Consider the following 17,595-nt stretch of genomic DNA (forward strand, 5'->3'; position numbering starts at 1 on the left):
CTTACTCCCCTATACCTACCCACACCTTCTTTAAATGTAAATTAGTCTCATCATTCCTGATTTTCTGAGTACACTACTGAACTCATGAAGCAGCAAGTCCTGTTAGCAGGAACCCACTGACTCAATCACAGTCTCTATTCTGACCCCTCCAAGGTTTTCAGCAATCTGAGGGAGCAACTGTAATCAAACACATTAACATTTCTACACTGAAGTATGCAAATATCCAGCCTAAGTGAGATAAAGACTATACATAACCTCATGTTAGTTCAAGTCAGAGATCAGGTCTAGACATAAAATGAATTATGAAAAGACTTTTTAGTTTTCAGAGTTTCTTGGATTTCAAAATTATAGAGGATTGTAGGCTCATATTTATTTCATAATATAATTCCATTTAGTTTAAAGGAAGAGAAAACCAACAAAGCAACACTGAAAAATACTTTTCCTATAAGACACTAAAGAATGCAAGTTTCAGCAAAGATAAAAATGGTATCTCTTGACTATCGATTTTCTTCCTCTTTGAACTTAAATATTCAAAAAGAAAAAAGATAATAAAGGTTCCTTACTTTATCAGCAAAATGTTGGATGATGAAAGCTTTGTTTGATAGACGGGGCTTTTCAAAGAGCGCACATTTGTTCAAATGTGTGTTGTACAGTTTTTGGGCCCAAGTGTCATCTGTGCCTTTAGGCATCTACATTCAAGAGAGAAAAGAAACAACAACAACAACAAAATAAGGTGAAAATTGTTATAAGGCTCTTCTGAGGCATCAACCAGGAGACCATTTTTTGGCTTTTCTAACAACTTTTATATGCAATTAGGAACTCATTCCTTCCACATTACTCTGTTAGATGCCAAAAACTAATTACTAATGAAAAGCAATGATTGTGACCTTCTTATGGGTGACTCAGCCCAATCTTTGGGCAACTCAATCTGCCTATACCAGGAATCATCAAATAAATATTCTATCTGCTTTTAAAACAACAAAAGCCTCACAAATAAAAGATGAACTATCATGATTTTATGTGGGTTTTTGTTTTTGTTTTTTTTTTTAGGTAAGCTATATGCCCAATGTGGGGCTTGAACTCACGACCCCCTAAGATCAAGAGTCACATTCTAGCAACTAAGCCTGCCAGATGCTCCATATCAGGTATTTTCTTAAATTTGTTAAATAAAGGTAATATCTGCACAGAGTGAAATATTTTCATAATTCAGAAAGGTTTAAAATGAAGAAAATATATTTAAAATAAATATAATTATATTTATGGCCACTAGGTTGTTACTCATTTTTGTTATTGTAAAAATGGCCACAATTACTTCTTTTACATATATACCTTGGATACTTTTGCAAGTATATTCATAGGGTGAACTCCAGCAGTTCCACTGTTGGGTCCATGTGCTTATAATTTTGATGAATATTGTCAAATTTCCTCAAATATATGCTGTATTAACTCACATCCAACCATAAATGAATGGTATTATCAAATTTAAACTCATCTATCTGGGGTGCCTGGGTGGCTCAGTCAGTTAAATGTCTGACTCTTGATGTCAGCTCAGGTCATGGTCCCAGGGTCCTGGGATCGAGCCCCGTGTTGGGCTCCCTGCTCAGCGGGGAGTCCGCTTGAGATTTCTCTATCCCTCTCCCTCCGCCCCTCCCCCAGCTCACATGCATTCTCGCTCTCAAAATAAATAAATAAAATCTTAAAAGAAAAAAAAAACTTGCCTGTCTGATAAGTAAAAAGCAGTATCCCATTTTTGGTTTGATATGCATTTTATTTCACTTCAAGTGAAACTGAGCATTATACTCAGTCTTAATGTTGTAGGAAATCTGGATGCTTAGGTGATCAATCTATGGTATAATTTATGGCATATAGACTAAAGAGGAGTTAAGAGAAAGGATAGGTTATTTGTCTAAGATCACTCAGTTAGCAGTAAACCTGGAGATCCATTATTTTCCCAACATGCTGGGTCTTCAAATATTAAAGCTAACACTCCCTTTCTACCATACATATCAGTGATAAAGAACAAACAGTCAATTTTATTTTTTTTTTTTATTTTTATTTTTTTAAAGGTTTTATTTATTTGACAGAGAGGGAACACAAGCAGGGGGAGTGAGAGAGGGAGAAGCAGGCTTCCCGCAGAGCGGGGAGCCCGATGTGGGACTCGATCCCAGGACCCTGGGATCATGACCTGAGCTGAAGGCAGACGCTTAACGACTGAGCCACCCAGGCGCCCCCAAACAGTCAATTTTAAAATCACGGATATTTAGGACTATTATTTAAAATATCTTTTGTACAATTTCTTGCATTTCTTTAAATATGTCATATAACTGAACCAAAAAGTACCAAATATAACAAAGGTGGCTAACACTGGTAAGTAGTTGTGTCTAATGTCAATTTTTCACATAACTGAGAAGCGGCTGAAAAGAGAAAGGAAATTCTCCAGGTTTCTTTTTTTTTTTTTAGATTATTAAAAAGATTTATTTATTTATTTGAGAGAGAGAGAGGGAGTGCAAGTGGGGGGAAGGGACAGAGGGAGAGGGAGAGAATCCTCAAGCAGACTCCCTGCTGAGCACGGAGCCTGACGTGGGGTTCAATCCCAAGACCCCAAGATCATGACCTGAGCTGAAATCAAGAGTCGGACGCTTAACCAACTGAGCCACCCAGGTGCCCCAAAATTCTCCAAGTTTTGACTGTATTTAGAACCCTTTGGGTCTAGTGACCTTTCAGAATGCAAGTAGGGCGATCTCTCACTTGTGGCCACAGTGACACCTCATGGTATACTAATGAATCTCTGCTTAAACCCACTTACCTCTGACCTTGACATTATCTCTTGATAGACTAGGTACGTCAGAAAATCATATTTACCTTGCATTCCTCATCCAGCAAATCTAGAATGCCCAGTTTAGATTCTATAAGATTAATGCAAGGCTGATTATCATAAAAATCTATGAGTGTCCATGGAATTTGTTCCTTCATATATTCTTCCTGTTCTAATTTGAAGACATGCTGAAATGAAAAAGAAAAAAAAAAAAAAACTGGCATTACTGTATCATTATAAATAATGTTAGTCAAGAAACAACATTTATAGAAAACACTCTTAAGAGGATACGAACATGATATGAGATAGTCCATGGCTTCCAGCAACAATAATCTTGTGGGAGAAACATGTTTTACACACGGAGAGTGATATAAAAAGCAAATAAAAACCACAGATAGTAAAGCCTCAGCTATATAGGATTCTTGGTAAACAAGTAAATCTAGGTATGTAGATGTGTTAAACAGCTGACAAATGTAGCAGTCTTCGATTTTTTTTATATGTATACATCCAACACAGCACAATATACTTTTTGGCCTAAAATTATTGCACAGTGCTGCTAACAATGCCTTAGCTGGCCTTGAACTATGCAGAGCAGATACCCCCTAGACTACTGAACCATGCCGGGTGACGCTTACCGCACAGCAAAGTAATTCTCTTAAGGGACAGTGATGTTGAAGTTCACGTGCCTCAGAATTAGATAACAGTGTTTTGTGTCTGCCTCCATTATTTTCCACAGTCAGGGGATCTACAGCTCAATTTTCTGAATTCTACATCCAATGCTGCAAGCAGCTGCAACAAGCACCAATCCATTGCTCTTTCTGCTAAATGTTTTAGCCACCATCCTCACCATTGCTTCTAATCCCCATTCACTCATTTAAGCAAAAGTATCTATCGACTGTCTACTATGTGCCAGCCACTGCACACCGTTAACAAAGTAGATGTGGGTTCTGCCCTCAGGGATTTTAACTAGTGGGAAACACAGACAGAAATCAAATAATCACAAGGAATCACAAACTGTAGTAATTTTACAGAGGAAAAGAATGTAAGCTATGAGAGCAAGAATCCAAGAATCCTCATCCAGTTTGGATATAGGGTGGTGAGGAAACGCTTCCCTGAGGAAAGGCTGTGTGATAGGAGCTCTGCAGATGAATGGCTGTTAAGTTAGTCCAGATGGAAGGGCAATCCAATCCCTGATACAGTTCTTGCTTCAGGCGGCCCAACAATATAGCAACCCACAACTTCTAGTGTCTATAAGATGTTAATGACCGCTACTCTTTGTTCTTGGGGATTTCTGCTTTCCTTTGCTCTTTTGAGTCCCTTCTTCTCTCACATATTTTGATGCTTTTTCTGGAAAGAATAGCCCCCTGTGACTTTGACCAGACAACACATATTTTCTAGGACCCTAAGACCCTTGAAACTTATGTGTCACCAAGATCTCTGATATATATTCTCCTTGTGCACTTGGAACTTTCTCACTTTATTCTGTACTTATCATAATGCCCCTCTTGGCTCATTTGCAGCATTTACCAGCTGCAATAAGCTTCAGTAATTAAAAAAAAAACAAACAAAATGGTCACCCATATGAATATTTATGTCATGTTGATCAGAAAGCAAATTTCTTCTGCTCTTATGATGAATGAGAAGGCAAACGGGGCACCACGTGTCAGCAGGATGCCCTGACTGATGGCACCAATATTTTCCAAAGCAATGAGCCCTGTTCTTTTTTTAATTCAATAATTTATATGCAATCTCCACACTGACAGAAACACTGATCCAGATTTTAAATAGAGCTTGTTTCTTATATACATTTCTATGCCTAGTTTGGAAAAGTCTGTGAGGCCTCAGAAATTTTGGATACTCAATTGTCAAAAAGACAATGTGGGCATGAGCTAGAGATCCTTGGTCAATATGTAATGACTGAGAGCTGTAAAAATGCAGATCACCATGTTTCTCATGCCCACTGCCCCACCCATAATCCCTGCCAAGGGAGTGGTCCAAAGCAGCCAAGTTCTTTACTGAGAAACCCCATCTTCCTAGTCACAGCTAGTCAACTGCTAGAGATTTGTGATGGAAAAATGAATGAAGTTAATCAGATTCTCTTTCTCAGGTGTAAGAATTTTGATATGGGCAATTAACAGTGCAAGCTGAAACTGAGTCAAGATGAATGGGGAAAAGGCAAGTTAAGAGGATGAGAGAAGAGGGGTGCCTGGGTGGCTCAGTCAGTTAGGTGTCCAACTCTTGATTTCAGCTCAGGTCATGATCCCAGGGTTGTGGGATCGAGCCCTGCATTGGGCTCCGTGCTTGGCGTGGAGCCTGCTTGGGATTTTCTCTCTCTTTCTCTCTCTGCCCCTCCCCCCGCTCTCCCTCTCTCTCCGGGGTGGGTGGGGGGGGCGCAGGGGAGAGGATGAGAGGAGCAATCCAACCACTGCTGGGTTCACAGGGAGCTTGAAGTGATTGAGGAAGCAGAAACCTTGAGAAAATATATACAAAATAAAAGGGAAGAATAAGTCATCTGATAGTAAGAGGGAGTGGAGCAGCTATGCAGAGAGAAGCTGAGATGCAGTATAGTGTGTGTGTGAGAGAGAGAGACAGAGAAGAAGAAACAGACTCACAGAGGCAGAGGGAAAGAGAAAGAGAAACAAGAGAGTCAGAAACACACATGCAAAGACATGGGGTCCTTGTCAAACAGACAAATGAGCCAATCCCTAATGAGGGCAGTGCTGGTTCCTTATATTTACAGTCATCTTGTGCGAAAACATACTAGGAAAGACCAGAGGCTGTGGATGATTAAAGTATTAATCTCAGTAAAACCTTGAAAAAGATAATGCTCAGTTTAGTCTCTGATAGGTTTTTATTAATGTTTCTTATGTAAAGATGAGAAATACACCAATCACATTCTTATGGAAACAGTCATAAGCTTAAGGCTTAAAGATCACCTCTGCATTATTTCACTGTGCTAAGTAGCTTATTAACTTGCTAAATAAAGACGGTCCAAATTTTCATCAGAATATATGCAATATTTTTAAAAAATCAAACAGTCTGAAGGTTTGATGATGATAAGCAACAATCCCTTGTCCCATCCCTCAACCCAGTCTCTCTCTGGAGGAAGCCATTTTTAACTTCCTTAGTTATTTCTTCTGATATTTACCTCTAAAGAATATGTTTATCTACTATTTTTTTATGTATTCGTTGGAAACATCATCTATTGATTTCTTGAAGAGACAGATGAGGCTAAATTCATATATACCACCCCTCTACTGTGCCCCTCCCCAGCCCTCCCAATATTACTACTTTTAGTTCTTCTTTTGATTTTTACTAATTTTTAAGTTTAAATACCTTTAAACTTCTATTTTTTGTTCATTAACTATAAACCATGCCACTTATCCTCTCTCTTTATAAAATGAGGATACTAAGGGCTCTTTTCCTGTCCTTCAGCTCTCTTCTCCTCCATCTTCAACTTCTATAGGTGACTTTTTTGGTTTTTTTTGTCTTGTTTTTTGGGTGACTCATTTTTAAGATTTTATTTTTTATTTGACAGAGAGAGACACAGTGAAAGAGGGAACACAAGCAGGGGGAGTAGGACAGGGAGAAGCAGGCTTCCCGCTGAGCAAAGAGCCCAATGCCAGGCTCGATCCCAGGACTCTGGGATCATGACCTGAACTGAAGGCAGACGCTTAACAACTGAGCCACCTAGGCGCCCCTGGGTGACTCATTTTTAATATCCTCTTTCATCAGTACTAATAACCATCCCTAATCTTGCACTTAGAACTGTACCTGGCATGTGTTGATAACTTTACATATCCTAACTCATTTAATCTATACAACCATATGCAGTAGGTACTACTATCATTATCCCCATTATACAGATGAGGAGACTAGGGCCCAGGAAGGTCAATTAACCTGCCCAAGGTCCCATGAATAATCAATGCAGAATGGGATTCCAACCCAAGCAGTTTACTTTGGAGGTCTGTGATCTTCACTATTACAATCTACTGCCCCTCATTTTTAAATATCTTGAAATTCCCCAATACCATGATAATGCTTGATGATATTTGATATTACTACTCCACAAGAGCCATTCTCAAAATATTCCCATTGCCACTGTTGTGGTGAATGTCTCAGACTGTTGAAAAGAGAATATATAAAATAGAATATGTAAAAAAAATATGTAGAAAAGAGAGCGTGTTCTGATTTTTCATGCTGGCATCTTGCGGATACAGCAAGTATGAGTTAAGATAGTCTTCACTCCACAGGAACAACACACTGAAGGATATCCTGGGCTCGAAACTTCAAACTGCCTGTGTTACTACCTAACGCACTCCCTGCTTCCATCACTCAATTTATTTCAACCAAATTTTTACTATTCCCAGGCTGTAATCTGAAGATCACCTTGAATCCTATCTGGGCCATACACCTTTCTTTAACATTGCACTCATTTATTAATCATAAGTTCCTCAGCAGCTCAGTTGTTCTAAAGCCCACATAATAATTGCAATTTACAACCTCATTTCAGAAACTAGACTTGAAACACAGAGTGGGAATTCAAAAGAATAATTTATAGTAGAAATTGGTTAAGAAAGAAAATTCTTACCATATTGAATTGTTGCTGTAGTTTTTCATTTGCATAATTTATGCAAAACTGTTCAAAACTATTTATCTCAAATGTTTCAAATCTGTAAAACCAAAAATAATATGTGAAGAGGAGAAAAAGAAACAAACAGCTTTTTAAAATATTCAAAATGTGCCCATTAGAAAGAAAGAAATGGGAAATTTCCCAACATTCTGAAACCTTTCCACCATCAGTGAAGATAAAAGTTTATAAATCAGTAACATGGAATCTATACACAGCAGATAGGAATCAGCCACATAGCAGAGAGATTTTTTTGAAGGCTCCAGCATGCAGAGGTATGTATGTATGTATGTATTTATTTATTTTATTATTATTTTTTTATTTCATTTAATTTTATTTTATTTTTAAGATTTTATTTATTTATTCCACAGAGAGAGACACAGTGAGAGCAGGAACACAAGCAGGGGGAGTGGGAGAGGGAGAAGCAGGCTTCCTGCGGAGCAGGGAGCCCGACGCAGGACTTGATCCCAGGACCCTGGGATCATGACCTGAGCCGAAGGCAGACGCTTACCGACTGAGCCACCCAGGCGCCCTTATTTATTTATTTTAGAGGTATTTAACAGTATGAGTTTTTGAGGGCTAATTCATCCCCAGGTGGGGAACAATCAGAATTATGATAAAGCTATTTCTCTTGTCAATTTACAGATTCAGTGTCTAAATATTCACATAAAAGAGAACTGGGAATAGAGATCTTATAGGTTCTTTTGAAAAACTAAACAATAAAAAAAATTAGGCATTAAAAAGCAGAAATGTATAGGAAAGGTATTAACAGCTAAAGGAGGGTACCCAGAGGGGCGCCTGGGTGGCTCAGTGGTTAAGCATCAGCCTTCAACTCAGGTTATGATCCTGGAGCCCCAGGATCGAGCCCTGCATCGGGTTCCCTGCTCATCTGGGAGTCTGCTTCTCCCTCTGCCCCCCACCCCCCCGCTCATGCTCTCTCTTTCAAATAAATAAATAAAATCTTTAAAGGAGGGTAAGGAGAAAAGGCAAACTAGCAAATGAAGTAAGATTTTTAGAAACGCTCTTCTAATTTTCTTTTCTCCTTACCAGTAGGAGACAGAACCTAGTACCCACTCAGAGTTACTAGATAATCTCTAGAAAGAAATGCTCTGTGGCAGACCATTAAGCCAAATACACTTACCCGTATATGTCCAGCACTCCAATAAAAGAGTGTTGTTTGACAGCAGAATGGAGGGCCTGATTGACATGATCTACAATCCAGCTAAAGAGCTTGGCATAAATGTGCTTGGCCAAAGCATCACGGGCATTCGTGGCCTGCAGCTTCGAGATGGGTTTGATATATGTCTCTGTGGTGGTAGCCAGTTTCCGATGGCAGAGCCAGTGACACATCTCTTCATAGTCCACGCCCATAAGGTCAGAGAAGATGCTGAGAGGTTCATGCTTGGGCTGACAAAAGAGAGTGGATTATTTCCTATGACCAAATCAATCAAATAGGAATTTACTAAAAAAACACTAACAAAGAAGTAACAAAACCCAGCAATTTCTTTTTTATAACGAACACCCAGATCACTTGAAGCTGGTCGGTGATAATAATCAGTCATCCATTAGACCAGCATCTAGACAGCATTTTATAATCTCTTCTAGGGCTCATTTCACAAACTACATCTTCCTTTGTCTCTTTGCTGTTATTTGTATCTGTCTTCGGGCACCTTCATTCAGTCAGTTGATCAGAAGATCTGTCAGCTTGTCAACAAATATTTACTGAGTGCCCACGATATGCCAGTAAATAAAACCAAATATGGCCTCTATCTTCCTAGAACTTACAGTCACCAGGAGAAATGGATATTAGTCAAACGACTGCTCCCAAACATGTAAAATTACTGCAGAGAACAAGGGTACTATCCTATGATTCCATATGAAAGGAACGTGCTCTACTCAGGAGGCAGGCGCCAGTTGCCTTGAGAAACAGAGTTGAAATCTGAAAGATGGGAAAGTATTAACTCAGTGAAAGGGGGAAGAAAGGGTCTTCAAGCTGAGGGCACAGCTGGTATAAAAGTCCTGTGGTGGGAGAAAACTATAGTATGAGGGACTAATGCTGAGTGAGGGAGAAAATATCTGAGATGAAGCCAGAGAGACAGGCAGAGGCTATACCATGGCTGATCTTTATCCTGAGAGCAAACGGAAGCCGCTGAAGGGTTTGAAACAGATAACTTGAGAGTTATTTGCATGACTTCTTAGATGAGAATGATTAGAATCTCTTTAATGACTTATATATCTTTATCCCCTACAAGGTCTTCCATAGGCCTTGCATTGAGTAGACATTCAATAAAAACTTGTTTAGTTTGATCCACATGAGTGCATTATATTTGTGAACATCTCCACTCACACGTTTCAGTTGACTCTGATGACATTCCTGGGGAATAGCCAGGATGCACATCCCCATCACTATATGATTGAAATCCAAGAGGATAGCTTGTCAAACATCACATGGCCAATGTATGTCAGTGTTGTCATTAGAACCTGGGTGTTTTGGCGCCCTCACCTCCTGACCCTTCCCACTGAAGCAGTCCCTTCCTTCCTTCATCTCTCCTTCTCCCAAGTGATCACTTCAGATACAAACTATCATCATTACCAACAGCATGCTACAGCTCCCTTAAATAAGCAGCTAATTTCATTCATATAAATATGAACGATTTGACCTCAGTACTCTCTAAACATACTCTATTTGAACGGCATTACCATACTATTAGATCGTGGCTGTAAACTTTTTTGTTCAAATTTTCTGTAACTTTACTAATTTTTAGACTTCTTCATTTATCTCTTCTCTTTATCTGAGAAAGTCAATAATCTCCCACTATGATAGAGCTGTCTATTTCTTCTTTTGGTTTCTGTTGATTTTTGCTTTATATATGTTGTCTATGCCATTAAGTACATGAAAGTTTAGAAGCATTACATCTTCCTGATGAATAAAATCTCTATCATTACATAGTACTCTATATATCTCTAGTATTGCTTTTGGTCCCAAACTCTATTTTGTCCAATATCGATACAGGCTCTGCCAGGTTTTTTCTAGCTACTATGATGTATCTTTTCTAAACTTTTTATTTTCAAACTTTCTGTACCTTTATGTTTTAGGAATGCTATTTCAAAAGTATATAGCTGAATTCCTAAACCAGTTATCCAGTTGTTATCTAGTACTCTAGTTCTATGTTTTTAGGGGGGACAGGGGCTGATGATTCTCTTTATTTTTTTTAACTTTTTCTTCTGAACTAATTTTAGACTAAAAGAAAAGTTACAAGAGCAGTACAAAGAAATCCCTTCACACAGATTCCCTAAATATTAACATTTTACCACGTTTGCTTGTATCATTCTCTCTCCTTCACATACATGTACATACACATTAATTTTTTAACCTTTGAGAGTGGAGTGGGAGGAAAAAAAAAACCCAAAAAACCTTTGAGAGAAGTTCCAAGCATGATGCCATTTTAGTCCTAAATATTTCAGTGTGCATCTCCTAAAAACCAAAGACATTCTCTTATATAACTATGGTATCACCAAGAGAATTAGAAAATTAGCAATGACACAACTCCATTATCTAACCTATAGATCTAATTCAATTTTTTTCTGGTTGATCTAATCAATCGCTGCACAGGAGTGGGGGAGACATTTTTATAGCCCAGGATCGAGTCTTAAGTTCATACACTGATTTTAGTTGCCATGTTTCACTAGCCTCCTTTAATCTCAACAGGTCTTCGCTCTTTTTTTTTGTCTTTCGTGACCTTGACATTTTTGACTAGTATGTCCCTCAATGCAAGTATGCATGATGCTGCCTCATGATTAGATTTGGGTCATGCCTTCTCGGCAGGAATACCAGGGAAGTGATGTTGTGCTCTCAGTTCATCATATCGGAAGTTATATAATGTTCAACAGTCATTTCTCCAAAGAAGACATACAGATGGCCAACAGACACATGAAAAGATGCTCAACATCACTCATCACCAGGGAAATGCAAATCAAAACTACAATGAGAGGGGCGCCTGCGTGGCTCAGTCATTAAGCGTCTGCCTTCAGCTCAGTTCATGGTCCCAGGGTCCTGGGATCGAGCCCCACATCGGGCTCCCTGCTCAGCGGGAAGCCTGCTTCTTCCTCTCCCACTCTCCCTGCTTGTGTTCCCTCTCTCTCTGTCAAAATAAATAAATAAAATCTTTAAAAAAAAAAAAAAAACTACAATGAGATATCACTGCACACCTGTCAGAATAGCTGAGATCAAAAACACAAGAAACAACAAGTGTTGGCAAGGATGTGGAGAAAAAAAGAACCCACATGCATTGCCGGTGGGAATGTAAACTCGTGCAGCCACTCTGGAAAACAGTATGGAAAAAGTTAAAATTAGAGTTCCCAGAAAACACTCTGGAAAAAGTTAAAAATAGAACTACCCTGTGATCCAGTAATCACACTACTGAGTATTTACCCAAAAAATGCAAAAACACTAATTCGAAGGGATACATGCACCCCTATATTTATTGCAGTATTATTTACAATAGCCAAACTATGGAAAAAGCCCAAGAAACAGACTCTTAACTATTAAGAACAAACTGATGTTACCAAAGTGGAGGTGGGTGGGGGGAAGGGTGAAACAGGTGATGGGGATTAAGGAGGGCATTGTGATGAGCACTGGGTGTTGTACGGACGTGCTGGACACTATACTGTACACCTGAAAGTAATCTAACACTGTATGGTAACTATACTAGAGTTAAAATAAAAAACTTAAAAAAACCATGTTCACTATAAGCTACAAACCAGAGAAATAAAGAAATATCTTTAAAGACTTTTTAAAAGCAAACAACAACAACAACAAAAGCAACAACAAAAAAGTTCTATGATGTTGACTGGTCTCGCTACTGGTCCTGTCGATTGCAGTCACAGGATTAAGGAATGCCTGCCAAGTTTCTCCACTGTGAAGATACCTATCTTTCCCTTCGTACTACTAAGTATTTTGTGGGGAGTTCTGTCTTTTCTAGCCCAATACACTAGTCATAATTATTATTGTTTTAATTAATGAAATTTTATCTATATTTGCATGTGCTTTCCTAGTTTATTGATCCACCACTCATTCTCTACTTTTAGATCTATCTTGGGTCACTTTCCTTCTGCCTAAACCACATCCTTTAACATTTCCATTGGTGAGGGCCTCTTGGTGACAAAATCTCCCAATTTCTATTTGTCTGAAAACACTTCTATTCTTCCCTCATTCTGGAAAGATCTTTTTATGGGATATACAATTCTAAGTTAATAGTTATTTACTCTAGAGCACTGAAGATAGTGTTTTCTGGCTTCTATTGTAGTTGAGAAGTGAGCTAACGGTTTAACTGTTATTTCTTCTAAAGTAGTATGTCTTGGGCGCCTGGGTGGCTCAGTTGGTTAAGCAACTGCCTTCGGCTCAGGTCATGATCCTGGAGTCCCTGGATCGAGTCCCGCATCGGGCTCCCTGCTCGGCGGGGAGTCTGCTTCTCCCTCTGACCCTCCCCCCTCTCATGTGCTTTCTCTCTCATTCTCTCTCTGTCAAATAAATAAATAAAAAAAAAAATCTTTAAAAAAAAAAAAAATAAAGTAGTATGTCTTCTCTCTCTGCCTGTTTTAAGAATTTTCTCTCTGCCTTTGCTATCATTATGGTGTGCCTTGGGTGGATTTCTTTTCATTTATTCTAATTAGGATTTTGTGGACTTTCCTAATCTGAGGTTTAGAGTCATTTTCACAATTTCTGAAATTTGTAATTATCTTTTCAAATGTTATGTCTGCCTCATTTTTTTTTTTTTCTCTAGGAATTCTCATTGGATTAAAATTAGATTTTATTACTCCAACCTTCACCTCTCCTATGTTCTAAGTGCTCCATCTCTGGGTCCTATCTTGCATTCTGGATAATTTCTTCACATCTCTCTTCTAGCTCATCTCTTCTCTCCCCAGTTGTGTCAAATTTGCTATTAATTTCTTTCAGCATCCTTAATAGGTTTGACTTTTATCTGTTGTTTTGCCTAGCTCCTCCTATTTTGTTTCTTTGTGGAATCTGTGATTTTTGACTGTGAGCCAGTATTTCTTGTAACTTTTCTCATGGGACTCTATTGAGACCTGGATCATCCAAAGTAGATTTACATTTGCTTCTGACAGGCATCTAAGGCACCACCAAACCAGGACCAATTTAAGCTAAGTTTTTTGTATTTAGCTTTCTGGGACCATCTAGGAACTACAAAATCAGTCTGGGAGTAACTGTGAGTGTCAGTTCATTGCCGTAAATTTTTAGGAACTATTTTGTCCTACACTTAGCACCAAGGCTTGCTCAAGCCAGATCAACTTTTCTTTGTACTCTTTGAGTAGGTGGTGGGCAAGTTTACTACTAGTTTCCCATCTAGGGTCTCAGCTTTAGGAAGGGATTCCCCTGTTTATATGAGTCCTGGGCTTTGTCTTTTGTCTAAGAAAACTAAAGTTCATAGTCACTGGGTTCAGTAAATGCCCTCAAGGTGAGCCCTAAATCCGGGGCTCTACTTCTTTCTCATAGCTCCTATTTTCACTTAGTTTCTGGCCTCTCAGTAGATTTTTCATATTTATTACTTTTTTTAAAAAATATAATTTATCATGGGGCATCTGGCTGGCTCAGTCAGTGGAACATGAGACTCTTGATCTTGGGAGTTGTGAGTTCAAGCCCCACGTTAGGTGTAGAGATTACTTAAAAATAAAATCTTTAAAACACACACACACACACACATACACACACACACACACATACATATATATAAAATTTATCCAGTATGAAGATCAATCAGAGAACCTACTCGAAAATTGCTGGAAAAAAAAAGGCTCATTTTACAGGTGAGGAAAAAGAGGTTCAGAGAAGTGTAAGCAACCCACCAAAAAACGCAGATTAAACAGTAAAGTAGGGATTGAATCCAGGCAGAGACACTGAAACATATATTTCAAAACTAACATCTCATTTATACAAATTTAAGTCATGAATTAATCTACATGTAGATTTGCTAATATCAACTTGGGTATCTGAAGAGTGAAACAAACCTTAAGATTGTTTCCTATCACAATCTTGAGGAAGCAGGATGGAAAAAGAATTAATTATATTAAAATTTCCTCCATTCTAATAAAGTTAAAAAAATACCTAAAACTATATGCGTATGTGTGTGTGTGTGTGTGTGCGTGCAGGTGTTATACTTGATGGTGGTGATCAGCAAATACTGCAAATCATAAATGCCTAGTGAGGACAATCTGAGACTACCAGGCTTTGTTACATTTTAAACAAACATTTCCACATATGGAATTGGGTTTTAATTCTCAATGTGCAGTTATCACTATGTGTGAAAGAATATGCAAATCCTAGTGAAGACACTCAGCTCCCCAGCCATCTAGTTCCTCTTCTCAGGAGTAACCACTGCTAATAGTTGTTTCAATAACTTTTAAACTATATTACAACTCCACAGCTGAAGACACAGAGTTTTCAATTATTGGTATTTGTGCCATGGGCCAAATGAACCCTTGTCATTAGATGGCCCCAATCCAACTTTCACATCGAATTCTTCCCATCTCTGTTCATATGGACCAGACATGTATCCAAGTTCTCTCCTCTCCCTTAGCCCTAACACAGACAATCACTGTGCACCAGGGATTAGCATCCATATTTCCTACTTTCAGTTCCAGATTCTACTTGGGATAATTTATCTCTCTGATAATGATAGGAGAGACTTCAAATATACTGCTTCCATAAAGAATCAACAAAACTGAAACACAAATAACCTGCTATCACACTAAGCATATTCTGAACTTACAGGTATTGTACAGCTGTCTGAATCCCGAGATATAAATGCAACGTTGCCTAAGTGAAGGATGCCAGCAAGTATTCGGAAAATTCCCATCTGATAAGACTCACTAATTCCTGAAACAGAGGAAATGAACAAGTGATTATAAACCATTACAGCAGCCAATGTTAAGCCTATTTTTAACTCTTGAATATTGCCAGATGTGCAGATGGTAACATGTCATGGTTAACCACATCCTCATCTTGTTGCTATCAGCATGTAACACAGTGTAGCATCATGGTTGGGAGCATGGGCAGGACGGGCAGGACGTGGAGGGAGCGAGAACTGGGCTCAAGGGCTGGTGTTGCTCCTGACCTGCCATCTCACATGGGCACGGGACATCACCCCTCTATGTTTCTGTTTTCTTATTTGAGATACGGGAATAGTAGGGGCTATCTCAAAGGGCATCCATGAACATTAAATGAGAAAATGCATGTAGTCGTTTAGTATACTTAGCATGCACATGGTAAATGCTAAACAAATTATCATCATCATCATCACATCCTGGATTTAAGTATTTTACTAACATTATTACCTTTTCTATTTTCTCTACTCCAAATGCAAGTGGTAGCCCAATAAGGCTATTTTGTGTCAGATTATGTTAACTACCTCTTCTAACTACAGACCAAGGATAAGCTAAAGAGATCCCGAGATGGGAAGTGTTCAGGCTCATGTTGCACGCAGCTTGATGAGGGAACATCGAAATGCAACATTAAAGCAGCAACTGACGGATGAGGCAGGGTGAGAAAGCTGGGCAGCCTTGACGTTTTCTCAGATCTGGTTTCCTTTTTCAGTAAGGTAAGACTTTCCTGAATACTATATATAGTTATATAGAAGTAAAAATAGTAAGATTATTTCCAAATATGTAATCATATACAGGGTAACTGAGAGTTGATCTTATAATAAATGTTTTTACTATCTCCTAATTATGGCTTTTACAAACTTGCAATTTTCTATTTACAAATAGATTTAGCCCTAGAAGTATAGCAGTATTTTTCAACTTTAATGTGCATACGAATCACCAATGGATCTTGTTAACATGCAGATTCTGATTCAGTAGGTCTGAGATGGGGCTTGAGTTTCTGAATTTTTGCAAGCTCCGCTACGGTCCTGGACCATACTCTGATTAGCAATGCTTTTAAATTAAATTAACTCACCTCATAGTACTCATCAAAATACCAACACATGATGTTATTTATTTATATTTTGAGGTTTTTTTATTTTATTTTATTTATTTATTTGACAGAGAGAGAGCACAAGCAGGGGGAGCAGCAGGCAGAGGGAGAAGCAGGCTCCCCGCTGAGCAGGGAGCCCAATGCGGGGCTCCATCCCAGGACCCTGGGATCATGACCTAAGCTGAAGGCAGATGCTTAACCAACTGAGCCACCCAGGTGTCCCTATATTTTGAGGTTTTTAAAATAAATAATTCACCACTAAAAGTTGTACATTGCAGTTCTAAAGATTAATTTACTTGCATGTAGACCCCATATTTTTTAAATCTCAGAAACAAGACAGTGACATCTGAGCCATTTTTAAAACAGTGGAATAATCTACATGCAGTATAGTGTTTTGTCACTACAGCAGCTCAACCACATTTCCCAACCACAAAAGACAAAAAAAAAAAGGGCGAAACAAACAAAAACAAAGGCGAAAACCCTATAAAATGTGAGCTTGTTCAGGAACCCATTTCATTTAGCTTTAGGTTTCAGATTTTGTGAAAATTTAAACAAAGAATTAGTAGGTCCTACCTCCCCTAATGCCCTCAATTTGTTCTTTAAACAGCTTTATTGAAGGATAATTTGCATACCATAAAATTCACCTGTTTTAAGCATACAATTCAGTGATTAGTTGTACAACCATTACTACAATCAGATTTTAGAATAGTTCCCATCACCCCAAAAAGAAACCTTGTGCTCATTTGCTGCCCAAAGATGTTTTATAAGGAATGAATGTTAAATCTCCCAACAACACTCACCACCTAATACAAAGCTAAGCCAATATTCCAAACAAAGATTGCTTGAATCAGAGAACTACTGCTCCTAAGAGCTCAAAAATAAAATTGTTACCTAGCAGAGTGCAGGCCTGTCTGGTATGTGCCATCTCCTTGGTATCATCAACGCCTTCAATCACAGGACTGCCACCTTGGTTCGTGTAATGAAAGTTATTTGCATTTCCTGCAATTAACGAAAATAAAAGATTTGCAGTCTATGAAAAAGCCTTGACTCCTACCCTTATGTCCACTCTGAAGTAGAGACAATGATAGCCCAGTTAACTGTATAGAGTCTGGAGTTCGACTGCCTGTGTACTCATCATTCATCTTAAACAGGTATCAA

At 38.5% G+C, this 17,595-nt stretch overlaps 1 protein-coding gene across 3 annotated transcripts in view; it reads right to left on the bottom strand.

Moving 5' to 3' along the window:
* MYO5A (myosin VA) overlaps window positions 1-17,595 on the bottom strand; it is a 196,808-nt gene that overhangs the window by 84,130 nt on the left and 95,083 nt on the right. For all 3 annotated transcript variants that reach the window (XM_032417787.1, XM_032417786.1, XM_032417788.1), the window contains exons 8-13: window positions 17,329-17,436; window positions 15,233-15,339; window positions 8,587-8,852; window positions 7,407-7,488; window positions 2,863-3,003; window positions 564-689 (exon numbers count right to left, since the gene is read on the bottom strand). In XM_032417787.1, the coding sequence (XP_032273678.1) occupies window positions 564-689; window positions 2,863-3,003; window positions 7,407-7,488; window positions 8,587-8,852; window positions 15,233-15,339; window positions 17,329-17,436 (830 nt within the window). The remainder of the gene's footprint in view (window positions 1-563; window positions 690-2,862; window positions 3,004-7,406; window positions 7,489-8,586; window positions 8,853-15,232; window positions 15,340-17,328; window positions 17,437-17,595) is intronic.

Source organism: Phoca vitulina, unplaced genomic scaffold (assembly GCF_004348235.1).
Source record: "Phoca vitulina isolate PV1807 unplaced genomic scaffold, GSC_HSeal_1.0 scaffold20, whole genome shotgun sequence".
NCBI classification, from domain to species: domain Eukaryota; kingdom Metazoa; phylum Chordata; class Mammalia; order Carnivora; family Phocidae; genus Phoca; species Phoca vitulina.